This window comes from Dipodomys merriami, unplaced genomic scaffold (genome assembly GCF_024711535.1).
Source record: "Dipodomys merriami isolate MVZ:Mamm:240054 unplaced genomic scaffold, mDipMer1.0.p SCAF_3, whole genome shotgun sequence".
NCBI lineage: Eukaryota > Metazoa > Chordata > Mammalia > Rodentia > Heteromyidae > Dipodomys > Dipodomys merriami.
The window spans coordinates 39,073,450-39,087,652 of NW_027204492.1; the positions used below are offsets into that span (position 1 = coordinate 39,073,450).

The 14,203-nt window shown below is 43.8% G+C and overlaps 1 protein-coding gene across 4 annotated transcripts; it reads right to left on the minus strand.

Annotated features, from left to right (window-relative positions):
- Positions 1 to 3,294: 3,294 nt before the first annotated feature.
- Positions 3,295 to 13,948, minus strand: Cldn2 (claudin 2). Of its 4 annotated transcripts, none has more exons than XM_070039974.1 (3): positions 13,643 to 13,948; positions 13,429 to 13,462; positions 3,295 to 6,103 (listed from the first exon to the last, which is right to left on the minus strand). In XM_070039974.1, the coding sequence occupies exon 3, from the start codon at positions 5,919 to 5,921 to the stop codon at positions 5,229 to 5,231; it is 693 nt and encodes a 230-aa protein (XP_069896075.1). In that variant the 5' UTR covers positions 5,922 to 6,103; positions 13,429 to 13,462; positions 13,643 to 13,948; the 3' UTR covers positions 3,295 to 5,228. The 4 variants fall into 4 exon arrangements, with proteins under 4 accessions (XP_069896075.1, XP_069896074.1, XP_069896076.1 ...); XM_070039973.1 differs by having other exon boundaries at positions 13,429 to 13,465; XM_070039975.1 differs by lacking the exon at positions 13,429 to 13,462.
- Between the last annotated feature and the right edge of the window lie 255 nt (positions 13,949 to 14,203).

Consider the following 14,203-nt stretch of genomic DNA (forward strand, 5'->3'; position numbering starts at 1 on the left):
TTCAATGAACATCTTCCTTGTGCACATTTGAGGGTGACTGGCCTTGTAACAACTTAAAATATCCCCAAGCAGAAAGTGCTGTTGGCCAGCAGGAGTTTCCACTCAAATGCTGTTGTGCTTGCCACAGCATTTATCATCTAATGTCACATCTCATCATGCTCCCTACCTTATTTTTAAAGCTATTGCAGTGTAATCTTTACAATTTTATGAATGTTTGCAACAGAAAGTTCTTCAAAGCCCTCCTAGGAGGTGACATGTAAATTGGCTAGGGTGCCCTTGTGGAAGTATAGGACTTCAGGGTTGACAGGAAAGCAGTGACTGTCTTTTAAAAGGGACATTTTCGTATGGTGGTTTCCTGCTTTTTCAAGCCCTGAGATACTTCTGGTCATCAACTGAGGCAGTGAGGACTAGAATTATTGATTAGGGTTAACCAAGGCTTCCCCAGTGCAATTCCAAAGAAACTGGTGGGTTGTAGACGGGAAGGGATGGTCAGATTATAGCCTTGATATCATTGTGCCTGATAACTGTCTGTTAATCTTTCATCAATGATCACACCACACATCTAGGGAACTGCCATTTCAATGGCATCAGAGTAATAATTTGTTGGACTTCGTGTTTGAGGTTCTTTTCCCTGCAGATAACAGAATTTTATTTATTTATTTATTTTTTGTTGGTCATGGGGCCTGAACTCTGGGCCTGGACGCTGTCCCTGAACTCTTCAGCTCAAAGTCAGCACTCTACCACTTGAGCCATACACAGCACCACTTCCAGGTTTTTCTGCTTATGTGGTGCTGAGGAATTGAACCCAGGGCCTCATGCATGCAAGGCAAGCACTCTACCACTGAGCCACCTTCCCAGCCCCAGATAACAGAATTTTTATCAAAGCCAGAAACTGCTTGAGCAGGTGGGTGAAGGCCAGGCTTCAGTCAGATGTGGAGGAGCACATATACTTCCCAGCCTGAGGGCCTTTGTGTCCTAGAGTGGACAGCCTAGGCATGAAAGTTTATGAGCCCAAAACAAAATGGGAAGGAACAATTGATCCTGCAAGGCATCATTTGCCTTCCTTTAGCTTCAAGTGCCCCAGTAGTTTTTGAAGAACTGCCCAAGGGAAGGAGAACCAGAGTCACATCCTCTCCTAGAGCCACTTGGGTGTCCTGTGAGACATTTCCTCCATGGCACTATTCTTCATTCTGTTGATCAATTTTCCATACTCCATCAGTAGCCAAGAGCACTTTCCTTTGATCTTCTTCCCCTCCCCAAGATCTACGGGTTCTAGGTTCTTATTTCATATTTATTGAGATTTAAGGGAGTTTACATAAATGTTTTTCTCACTATCTGACACCTCTACATTAATTTCTTTTTCATCTCTCATTTTGTACTATGGTCGGGGTGCATGGCTTTTCTCCTCTAGATTAGCTGTCAACTTATCCAATGCACAGTTCATGCTTATCACCCTCATTAGCTCTTATGTTACATTGCCTAACACAGAGTAATTGTTCGGTTGGTGTGGTCTGGCTGACTGGACAGTTAGATGGCAGGTTGAGTGTCTGATTGGCTGGACAAACAACTTTCAGAACAGTGGAACTTGTCTTGCCACTGAGAAGCAAGTTTCAGTCTCTCTACCTCCATTAATGATCACTTAGCAGTGCTCACTTGGGCCCCAAAGGGGGAAAACATGAGTCATGCTATTATCAGAGGAATGAAGGAAGGCAGAAACATCTCTCCATGTGCAAGGGTCAGAGCCATGAAATGGGAACATAAACACAATGGCCTTCACTATCCCCCAGGTCTATGGTTAATCTAAATTACTTTATGATAGAAGGCAATGGAGGGAGATGAAAACGGTTCAACTTGGACTGAGACTCAGGAGGTTTCTAGGAAACTAGAGTAAGGATCAGTGACTCATTTGTCTGCCTTAGCTGAGTGAATTTCTGATTCCTTCCATTGAGACTTTCCAGATTAACAAATGAATGCCCAGACAGCTTCATTCTAAGACAAGTGGGAAGCTCTGCCCCCTAACTTCCTCACAGGCTCTTCTATTGCAGTGACAGACAGGGAAAGGGACATTTAAACAGCAATTGGTCCTCATGATTTCTGAGAATCCCAAATCTACTTTGCCATGGGAAGTGTCTCCAAGCTCATGTCCAGACTTACTCTAACTTGAGGGCTTTTACTTAACTTCTTTAGTTCTTCATTTGTCTCCTGTGGAAAAACCTACTTCTCTAAGGGATTTTGAGGATACAATCAAGTCAGGAAATCTTAAGGTGTTTTGGCTGCCAGGTGATTGATCCTCAGAGCCCATACCAGACATCTGCCCACTCAGCACAGCAGAATCAGCAAGGTTATCCTGTCTTTCCACTTTCAGTGACCCCTCCTCACCACACAATCGCCCTGGGGTTCTTGGTGCCAGACCAGAGACAAGACTTCTTTTGTTAAGCTTCTGTCCAGAGAGCCCTCCCATTCCCTGCCACTCCTCCTAAATGAGCTTGATTGCTGGGTCCTAGCTTCTGCACCAGAAGTGCAAGGGTAAGTGTCTGAAATAACTGCTTCTGTGTGCTAGGTTTAGGGGCTGCTTAGGCTGAATCTCATAGGGCTTTGTCATTGTCAGTGTTATCTTGGTCAATACCCTTATAAATTAACCTTTGTTAATTGCTAGTGAGGCCAAACCATTGGGCTCACAGACTCACACCTCCAGGGTTAGGGAATTGGAACTAAGATGTTATATTTTATTTGAATGTAAACCTGGTATTCCTCTGGTGGAACAGCTGGCTGTGCCTAGACATAGCAGGAGAGAGCAGGCAGTTCCATACTGTATGCTTGATGAATTGATGTTTTTTGACATCACCTAATGGACAACCTGCATGCTCCCATGTTACCTTGATGGCCATAAGTTACTTTCTTTAGGTTGTGTGGAGACCACTCATATGGTCTTTCTATTGGTTGTGAATATTGTTGCATCATCAGTATACTAGTTGGTGACTGGGCAATACCACCAGGACCTGCTAAAATCTAGTTTTCACACCTGCCAAAAGATGATCAGATCTACTTTACCTTCCTCATAAACACATAGGTATTTAGTAAATAACCTCAATGAAATACTTTTTCCAAAAAGGGAGGAGTACTGGGCAGGATGAAGAGTTTACTGAAAGGGTTATGACTATGCTTTTAATTGTATATAGTAAAATATAGAATTTTCTATCCACCCGATAGGAAGAAAGGCCAGGTGACATCCTCCCCTCAGCCCAATTCTTTTCAGACACATGCTGTCTGAGCCCCTTTTAATCAACGAAACAATTACTCAATCAAGTGTTTATTGATCACCAATTGTGTGCCTGGCACTCTGACAGATATTCTGTGGTATACAGATAGTTCTAAGATGAAGCACATATCCTCCAAGTGTTTATAATGGGCATTTGAGATCTGGCGGACACACAAACACAGAACTATTGATCAAAAATTGTGAATGATAAGCATTAAGAAACAATTTATGCATTGAGGATTGGAGGGAGAGGGATGGAGTGATCAGAGAAGGCTCAGTGAAGGAGGTGGTGCTGAACAAGATCTCCAAGCATGGGGAAGACTTGGCTAGGGGAAATGGATTTCCAGATTAGGAGAACAGCTTGAACAAAAACACAAGGGTGGAAATGTGCAAGGCACGTCAGAGGGACCCCAGAGAATGGGCCCCTTTTGCAGGTACTGAGTTTTGGAGGTATGCTGGGTATCTTCAAAAGCTGGTTATATTAGGCTGGTGAGGAAAAATGTCCCTGGTTTATGCCCCTCACTCCTACTCCAAGGGAAATGTAGCCGGCTCAGACTTTTGAGATGGAACTGTTGCCCAAGATCTGTTCTCTACTTTCCCACTTCAATTGAAATCCTAGGCTGCAGCTATCATTCAGATCATGTACACAGTGCCTGGGGCATGGATGTTCCACACCAGAACCCTTAGGTCCCCTCTGATATCTTGTGATGTATGATGATAGGAATATGAAAATTGACCAGGGATCCATCTGGTACTTCACTTTTTCACAGGCTCTGCAGTGCTCTGTTGGTAGAGCTTGATCTCAGCCTTTCAGGCTGATTTGTCATTAGGTCTAAAGACCCCTGGGAGGACTCTTTGGAAGAGTAGAAAAACCCACTGGATCCACCACATATGTCACCCAGCTTCTTAGATCACAAAATTCATATTGTTTTAAAAGGTCAGGGTCAAAGGAGTATATTGCCCTAAGTCCTCCACAGTTCCCATGTTGTAATCCCACAGCCAAGGACTAGTTCTAGAAAAATGGTGTGATTGTTCCTAAGGATAACCATTATCTGGGGCTCTTAGCCTTGTGGTTTAGACAGGAGACCAATTCAGGAACCCCAGACTTCGGTGCAAGTTGGAACTACACCTTCTCAGGCAGTTTCTCAGTGGAGTCCAAGTCTGCTGCTGCTTTGAGCTTTCCACAATATCTTCTTGCCTTGTGCTTTCCTCTAGCTGTAGGTTCAATACCTGACCCGTAAGAGTGAAGGAATTTTGAGACATGCCCTGGGAAAGTGTTCTGGACCTGGTTTGGTCCCAGGCTGCCTTCTTTTGCTACCATCTTGCACCTAGTTGCTTTTTGTTCCCTGGATACCATACGATGGTTTTCTTTCAGTTCATGAACAAATTAGACTGGACACTCTGTAATAAAAACAAGAGCGGAAGGAAGATTCCTGGGCCTATTAGTGGCCGATCCATTTCTTTGGAGGGAGGCTTAAGAAAGAGCTCAGAATCACGATCATAAAAGCCACCACTGTTTCTTCTCCCTGTCCTCCAGCAATGAGCTAAGAGCCAACCTCAGCCAGAGGGAAAGTCTTTGATCATAGAAAAGGTCAGTCCATGAGATGTGACTAGTGGGTTTGTGAGTGGATTTTGAGGTACACAAAAGGAGATGAGGGAGCCTCTGCGGCCTGGCCAAAGTTGGAAGGTAAGATCTGGGGGTTAAAGTTAAAGACTCAGGGCATGGGGGCAAGGTGAGGGGAATAGAAAGACTGGTTCAGCCAATATCCTTGACAATTCAACCTGGAAACTGTCATCCCAGCTCCCATGCCTGCCTTCACTGGATCCAATGGCCATAGTCAGTCTATTCTCAGCAACACCTTCTGACATGATCCAGTAGGCAATGTCCCTCACCTGTGGCCCTGGAGGTGCTGTCCACTGGTTTTCACAGACCCAGTCACACCCCTCCCCAGCACTGGCCCCTGTTTCTTCACACATACCCTGTCAGGCTGTAGGAGTTGAACTCACTCTTGGCTTTGAGTTGTTGACCAGGCCTTGGAGAGCTCCTGGTGGCAAGAGGCTGTGCCTGATAACCATCATAGTAGTTGGTGCGATTTCCCCGGGTTGAGCAGGAAAAGCAGAGGATGATTCCAGCTACCAGAGAGAACAGGGAAGAAATAATGCCCAAGTAAAGAGCCTCTCCAATTTCGTATTTCATGCTGTCAGGCACCAATGGTGAGTAGAAGTCTCGCAGGATCCCATGAAGATTCCAGGCAACAGGGATGAAGCCCAGGAGGCCTCCAAGGATGAAGAAAACTCCACCCACCACTGCGACTCTGTCTTTGGCTTGAGATTCCTTGCAGAACACTGTGCATCTCATCCCCACCACAGAGATCATGCAGGCCAGTGAAGAGAATGCACTGGATGTGACCATCATGGCCTGGGCAGCCTGGATGTCAGCGGGCAGGCCTAGAAGGGTACTGTAGATGTCACACTGAGTGATGCCTGTGCTGTGTGTGGCACATTCCATCCAAAGGCCCTTGGAGAAGCCGACTGCTGTTACGATGCTGGCACCAACATAAGAACTTATTCGCCAACTGGGGAGCAGCATGGCAACCAATGTGCCCAAAAGTCCCAGAAGGCCTAGGATGTAGCCCACAAGTTGCACACCAAGAGAGGCCATGGCAGACCTCTGAGTAGAAGTATCTTCAGGGCCTTTTACCTTGTCTTCTGGATGTAGCAGTTGCTCCTTAGATTCTGGTCTCTAATCCCTTATTTGAGATTTTCTCTTCCAGGCTGACTTCTTTCCTCCTTACAAGTGTCTGTGGGTGGCCACAAGCAGGCTCAAGAAGGCATCTAGAAAACCTTAAAAAATCCATAAACCAGATTAAATATTGACCAGAAGCTTATGAGAGACCAGAAAATGCTGGAATGCCTTTTGACCTTTGTTATCTTTAGAAATAACACATGAGAAAGAAAAAAAATCTTTGAAAGTAGAGCCAAAATGTCATCACTCCTGCGTAGGCACATGCCTTAGGTTGGCAGTCAGACAAAGGCAGGGGCGAGACAGGTGGCTGCTTTCCGAGAAGGTCATGATGGCAGTGGCCGTTGTGGTTATGTTAATACCACTGTTAAGTCACCAAGGCTCTCTGTTTAGCATATTGCCAAGCAACAGTGCCACAGGGCCCCTCAATTGTAGATTGAGACCAAACTCCAGGGGACTGGATCAGGAGGAACAGGTCCTAGAATATAGCTTTAGACTTGTTAGAGGCTGCTTGAATCTATATGGGAATAGAGATTAGCAGTCTAACCCTGCAGCATCCCACCTATGGTGAAAATCTATGCCTTGGTAGATTGGAACATATGACAAAGCTTCCTACCCATACTCTGATAACTCGGATCTTCCCAGCTTTCCCAAATCCTTATCTACAAGCTAGCCTGAAGGCTCCTCACACTTATACTACACCAGATATTACCTGTTCGCCTAACAGATGCTCCTATTATCAGCCTCCCAGATGATGTAGAGAACTCTAAAGAATAGTGTTCCAAATCCACAAGGGAGTCCTGAAGTTCCCTAGGCTATTAGGAGCAGTAACGTGGATAGAAGCAACATCAGAAACTGCTTTTCAATAAAGAACTTCATAAGAGGAAGGCATCCAAAGCAATCTTTGAAATCTCTGAGATGTACAGGATTTGGCAGTGCTTAGGGAGCCTTCACTTTCCAAGATACAGGATACTAAAAAAATCCAGACTTCCATCCCACTGATTTTCAACCCGCTCCAATCTATTTTGTTTTCACCTTCTCCAAAATTTCTCCCTACTCATATCTTAAACCAAGCATTGCTCAGAAGTCCATTCTTTTCTTTTGTCAATTAACACTCTGTCCTTGAGCAAACACATCCACCTCCATGGCTTAATCTGTTACCCATCCACTGACACTCCCACATCTGAATTTCCTGACCTTCAAGACTGGTAGAGGAACTTCTAGTTAAAATTTCCCAGGCAGGAAACAAGACTTTTTTTCATAAATAACCAGCCTAGCAAGCACTAGCCTCTGAGTTCAAACCCAGTTCTACCAAACGACAACAGAAATTCCACCCAGAGTCAGGTACAATGTCTCAAGCTGTAATCCTAGCTACTCAGGAGGTAGAGATTGGGGAATCTTGGTTCAAGGCCAGCCTTGACAAAAAAAAAAAAGTTGGCAAGACTCCCATCTCCCCCAATGGCTGGGTACAGTGGTGCATGCTTGTCATCCTGAGTGTCAGAGGAAAGCACAAGTCTGTCTGAGCCTAAAGCACAAGTATACTTTGAAAAATAACTAGTTGATAAAAGAGCTGAGGGCATAGCTCAGGTAGTAGAGTGCCTGCCTAAGGCAGGCCAAGTGGCCCTGAGTTCAAATTCAAATTCTAGTACTGACTCAAAAAAATACACCTAGAAATCTCACAGGCACCTTGAATTTGCCATGTCTGAAAGAAAACATATTCCCTCCCCTATTGCATTGCTCCCCGAACAGTTTTTTCCTGGGATCCCTGTAGTCACCGTAGTCACCAAATTATAGATACATCTGTCTGTTTCCATTCACTAGACCAAAATTCTGGGAGGGTCCCATGCTGCCTTTCTTCTGTTTATTCCATGAATCCTACTATTAGTATGCCCCACCAATTCTGTCTCGTGTGTGTGTGTGTGTGTGTGTGTGTGTGTGTGTGTGTGTGTGTGTGTGTGTATGTGTGTGTGTGTGTGTGTGTGTGTGTGTGTGTGTGTGTGTGTGTGTGTGTGTGTGTGTGTGTGTGTGTGTGTGTGTTTCAAATCCATGATTCCCCACCCTCTCTTTTCCATCTCTACTGCTGCTTCCTAATACAGGGTTTAATAATTCCCTCACCTGGAAGTAACAGCTTCTAAATTGGTCTTGCTTCCAATCTTGCCTCCTCCAATCCTTCACACTGTGTTCAAGATGATCTTTCAACATATTAATCTCATCAAGTCACTACTCTAAATAAGACATTCCAATGGCTCCCCATTGGCTAAAGAATAAAGTCCAAGCTTGTTTGTACTCGATGACCTCTCAAGCTTCACCTCTTGCCGTTCCCCTCTTCATACCCTAAACTCTTGCTGAACTAAATGCAGCTCTTCAATCATGTCATGTGGTGTTTTGCTCCCAAATATCAGCACAAGCTGTTCTAGGAGGAATAACCTATGTTCTTTTTATTCTTCCATTCAATGCTTTCTCATCCTTTGGGGCTCACTCAGTTCAGATATCTCTTACTCTAGCCTGGGTTAAGTGCTACTCTTCTTTGTTCTTAGAGAATCTTATATTTATTTACTTCTGTCATTATCATCATTATGATCATCATCATCAAAGTAACAATAGCAACAGGTATATAGTGGTATTGTTTGTTTGAAGCAGAATCTTGCTATGTAGTCCAGGCTGGTCCTTCTGTCTTAAACACTGGAGTGCTGGGATTGCAGGCTTATACCACCACATGCAGATATATTGTAGGTTTTTTTTTTCTTGGTGCTACCGGAGTTTGAACTCAGGGCCTCACACTTGATAAGCAGGCACTCTAGTACCTGAGCCACACCTCTAATCTACGTTGTGTTTCTTTTCATGTTTCTTAAGTTCTTTACATGTATTAACTCATTTAGTGACAACTGTTTTTGTGATACTTACTATTTTTTTGCTGTAGAATACATAAGAAAATGAAGGTAGAGGTGTACTTTTTGCACTATACTGTAATTTTCAAGGAAAATTCTTATTCTTCTCTGATAGTCTGTGAGCTACTAGAGAGCAGGAACTTGGAACTTACCTGTCTTTGTCCCTCTTGTGCTTACCCAAGTGCTTTACTAGGGCTTGAGCTTAGGGCTTTTTGCTTTCCCTTGACTGTTTCACTCATTTTACCACTTGAGTGACACCTCCATTTCTGGCATTTTTGATGGTTAATTGGAGATGAGTCTCTTGGATTTGTATGCCCAGGCAAGCTTTGAACTTGGAACTTCAGATCTCAGCCTCCTGAATAGCTAAGGTTACAGATGTGAGCCACCAGTGCCTAGACAAATATATCTTCTTCTTTTATTTTTTTTGGTCAGTCCTGAGGCCTGAACTCTGGGCCTAGGCACTGTCCCTCAGCTCTTTAGCTCAAGGTTAGCACTCTACCACTTGAGCCACAATGCTACTTCCAGCTTTTTTTTTCTGCTTATGTGGTGCTGAGGAATTGAACCCAGGGCCTCATGCATGAAAGGCAAGCACTCTACCACTGAGCCACCTTCCCAGCCCCAAATATATCTTCTTAATAAATGAATAAAACTGGTGAAAATGTTGGAGAGGCTTCATATGACTATGAAATAGAGACTTCCTAAATGAATGCGATGGAAGGGAAAGAAGATTGTGATGAGGAGGATCAGAGGAAGAGGTAGTAAACATGGAGAAAGTGATACAGATATTCATCTGTTGAATAATTTTGTCTTTTCAGTTAAATTATAAACCACTGAACTGTGAAACTCACCCTATATTAAGCTTCAGCTGTGTATCTGTACCACTAGACACATAGTTAATAGTCAACAGTATACATCAGTGTCAGAGATGATGGTGATGTGCAGATCAGAAGCCAGTAAACATTTGAAGAGCTCTTTCACTTACCAGTTGTGACACTGAACATGTTCTTTCCTGCTGCTGGTTTTTGTCTTGTTCACCTGGGCACCATTGTGTCTCTCCTGATCAGCATTGCACATCTCAGTGAGGCCTTCAGTACTACTTGCCTATGCAGCTCATGCCTGGTCCACACCCTTCTGGTAGTGACTTCAAATATTTCCCACTCTTCAAGATTTTTTTTTTGGTCCGGTCGTGGGGCCTGAACTCTGGGCCTGGGCGCTGTCCCTCAGCTCTTCAGCTCAAGGCTAGCACTCTACCACTTGAGCCACAGTGCCACTTCCGGCTTTTTCTTTTTGCTTATGTGGTGCTGAGGAATCGAACCCAGGGCCTCATGCATGCAAGGCAAGCACTCTACCACTGAGCCACCTTCCCAGCCCCTCCCACTCTTTTAGTAAGCCCCTTACCCTGCCTCCTCCCTAGGCAGCTATTACTGTTTATCTTGATCATTCACTTTGCAACCAAGTTCCTTAAAGAAGCCATTTAATATTGATTTCCCTACCTCTCTACCCTGCCATGTACTTCTTAGCTCTCTGCTTCCAGTTACCCTCCACGAGAATGTTTTCATCAAGGTTATCACTTATTCCCAACATCTGATACACATAGTTTGGTTATTTCAATGTGTCCACCTTCCTCAAACATCCTTTTCTTGTTTTCTGTACATCATCCCCAGTTTTCTCCACCTCTTATTCACTCTAGCTCTATGCCAATGACTTCTAAATTCATGCCTCTGCTAGTGATCTTTCTTTTGGGTTTGATTTGATTTTTTTGCAAGACAAGATAAGCTTAGGCTGGCCTTGAACTCACACTCCTCTTGCTCAGTCTCCAGAGTAATTGGATTATAAATGTGCACTACTATGCCTGGTTCAGACCTCTATTGAACTGAATGTTTGAATAATCAGCTGTATTTACTACCCAATAACCTAGCTACCCATTGTCCTTAACCTTTTCTTGATCTATAATCATTGTTGAAGTCCTATTAGATCTGCCTTCAGAAAGAACTATGTATCCACCCACATTTATTCACCCTTACTTCCCAATGTTTTCTAATTACATTACTATCCAGTTCATAGAATTGGTTATCCACCCATCAATGATCTTTCTGAAGTAGAAATCAGCTTACTCTTTGCTATGCTTATAAACCTCAGGAACATTTCATTCCTTTCAGGATGAAATTATATCTCCTAGAAAAGTCATTTAGGTTTGACTTCTGGTTTTCTTCCTAGCCTCACCTCTCACCATTAACCACCAATGCCACATGATGCAGCCATACATGAGCAGTGAATCTGCCTTTATGTCTATCTCCAAGTCCTTGCCACCCAACACTTGCTTGGCTACTTGTTTATTGTCTTTCAGAATCCATTTACTTGAAATTGGCCTTGGGCCCTCCACTTCCCACTCAGGATGGGTTAAATACTTTTTCCTTTGAATCTTCTAGCTATTTGAGCTCTCAGGGAAAGTTGGTAAACTATGTTGAGATGTGAGTTTTCTTTTACTCATTTTTGTTGTTGTTTACAATACTGGGGATTAAACCAAGGGCCTCACTCTTGCTAGACAATTGCTCTACCATTTGAGCCAAACCCCTAGCACTTACCTTGAGGTTTTTATGGGGAATACCTCCTAGCTCGTAGAGGAGCAGTTTTTGCTTCAGTCTTTCTGGAATGGTGGCAGAAAATCCAACCCCGAGTGTCCCATGCGAACAATAGTATCCCCAAAGAGGAGAACTTCTAAGAACCTGTCCTGACTTGGTACCAATAAGTAGGAAAGTATGTTGGGGCATAGAGAGGGTAGAGTCAATAAAATGTCCTCACAGAGGCTTGGAATCTTTATAGAGTGATTTTGCATAGCTAAGAAGTTGTCAGAGCGTATTCAAAATGACTCCATGGGGATTAGCTTCCATACAGGGTGAGGAAGACAAGATGGACAAAATAGCAAGTGACTGGGTTGGGAGCCAGGCCACACCCTGCTTGTATTTGATGAGCAGTCAATATGAAAACCTGCTTTGTTCACCTCTAGATTTTTGAATCTGTAATAAGGTAATGGGGACAGAAGGTCATTTTCACAAGTAGGCAAGACTGAAAAGTTGTTGTTAGAAACAGCTATCTATCTAGGGGAAAAATAAAGGCCCAGGGTGTAACATTGCTCCATAGGAAATGGACTCATTACCTTGCTCATGTAACTGTAATCCCTCTGTACAGTATCTTTACAATTAAAAAAATATTAAAAAATAAAAAATGAAAAGTTTCCAGCTGGGTGCTGGTGGCTCGCCCCTGCAATCTTAGCTACTCAGAAGGCTGAAGGATCATGGTTCAAAGCCAGCCCAGGCAGGAAAGTCCAAGAGACTCTTATCTCCAGTTAACCACCAGAAAACAGGAAATGATGCTGTGGATCAAAGTGGTAGAGTGCTAGCCTTGAGCCAGAGCTCAGGGACAGTACCCAGGTCCTGAGTTCAAGTCCCATGACCAACAAAAAAAGGAAACTTTCTTTGAGGGGTCTTAGAAGCCAAATTCTGGCTGCCTAAGGTACAGAGAACTGTAGGCCTTGCCAGCTGAATTTGTCTTCTGGGAATGAAGCCAACATACTCCATGGCCCAAAGGCTGGGCAAAAAAGTTTCACTTAGGATCCTTACCTAATCTTCTTTAGGGGAGGGATTGGAACCCCTGGAGAGGATTAGGAGGGTTAAGACTGACAGAAGCTCCTGAATTAACTCCTTCTCGCCTGAGTACTTGTCCTAATACTCTCCCCATCTCTTGTGCATAGTACCCCTCCTTTGCAAGCACTTTCAAAGGACAAAGTGAGACAACAAATTTGGGTTTTATGGCTGAAGGAAGGTCTTTCTAGAAATGATGGAAATGATCACAGCCCTCTCTTGTCAATCAGCCTCATTTCTCCCAATACTATCCACTCAGTCAACCTCATTTCTCCCTAGATTTAACAGCCCTTTAGAGGAATATGATATACTTGCTCTCCACTCTACAAACTTCCTCTAACTTCCAACAGATCTCCTGGGTGGCAAAGATATTCCTTTGAGACCCTGCTTTCTAAGAAGTTTCTTCTTGGAACAATTCACCTTTCTATTTGCATCAGTTGATTGGTAACAGCTCAGGGAGTTGCAATTGGATTGAGAGATTTTCTAATTGTTTTAAAAAGAGGTTGACTTTTTTTGTTGTTGTTGTTGTTTTGGGTTTTATTTGGTCTTGATCATCCAAGTAGAGCATGCTTAGTTTACCATACTTAAAAACAGTGAAGGGATGAATTTAGCAACAATGTCCCCACTTATAAGTGCTGTGAATGTTTTGGGTTAAATGCCCCAGTCCAAACACCAAATTTCTAATGATATCTTGCAGACTGGTGGGGAGAATCATCGAAGGACTTAAAAGGGAATCCTTTATGCCTTCACCTCTGTAAGCTTCATGCCAGGGAGGGCTATGGAGCCTTCCCAAGCCTCCCACAGTTAGAGCTCTTTCCATCTATATTTACCCTGATTTTTTTGTCCCAAAAGCTGCAGCCAGAGAAATGTTAAGATTTGAAGAATGGTTTCTCTTACCCTGTACTTTCGAAGACTGGAACATTTGTGACAGCTTCTGGGAAACAAAAAACATCAAATACCATAGGAATCCATTTCCCATAACACCCACTAAGGAGCCCAATGTAGTCCAGCTTAACTCCACTGTGGGCTCAAATGGCACCAACTAGGAAGGAGAAATACCAGCCTAGGCCAAGTAAAAGAGCAGCAATCAAGTTAGAACTGAGATACTTACAGAGCAGTTCACTTCTTTTGCAGCACCTCTGCAGAGATGTCCCTGGAGAGGGTGGAAAGGATCCTGACAAAAGAGAGCCCAGCCCAAGGGGCCACAGTCTAAGGTGATAAAGGATTTCTAATTGGTAACTGCAGCTTTGCAAAAATCCATCTGAAAATCTGAGCCTTATTATAGATGAGAATTAAACCCCTGAGGGCTGGGAAGGATTGAGGTACTTAAAAAAGGTTTGGTGGGTTTTATGTTTTTCCTGTCAAAAGTCCAGCTGGGCTTTTGTGTGGTGACCTCTGTGAGCCCAGGAACAGCCTTGGGTGGGTGGAGAGGTTCGCCGAAGGAAAAATTCAGAACATTCCAACTTTGGAGGAGGGTTAAAGAGGAGGGCTTTTTTATGCCCATTAGATGTCCCTGGCTATGGGCCTTGAGGCCCAGCAGGAAGTAAGCCTCATAAACATAGTCCTGCTCCAGGCACTCTCCCACTCAGTTTGGCTCTCCAGACACCTCCTCAGCCCCCAGCACTACCCTACCCCTAGGGCCAACTCTGACACTCAAAGGCAAATATGTATA

Bases quoted from the DNA above. Each gene is read 5' to 3' on its own strand.
- Cldn2 (XM_070039975.1), bottom strand. From the start codon at position 5,921: ATGGCCTCTCTTGGTGTGCAACTTGTGGGCTACATCCTAGGCCTTCTG.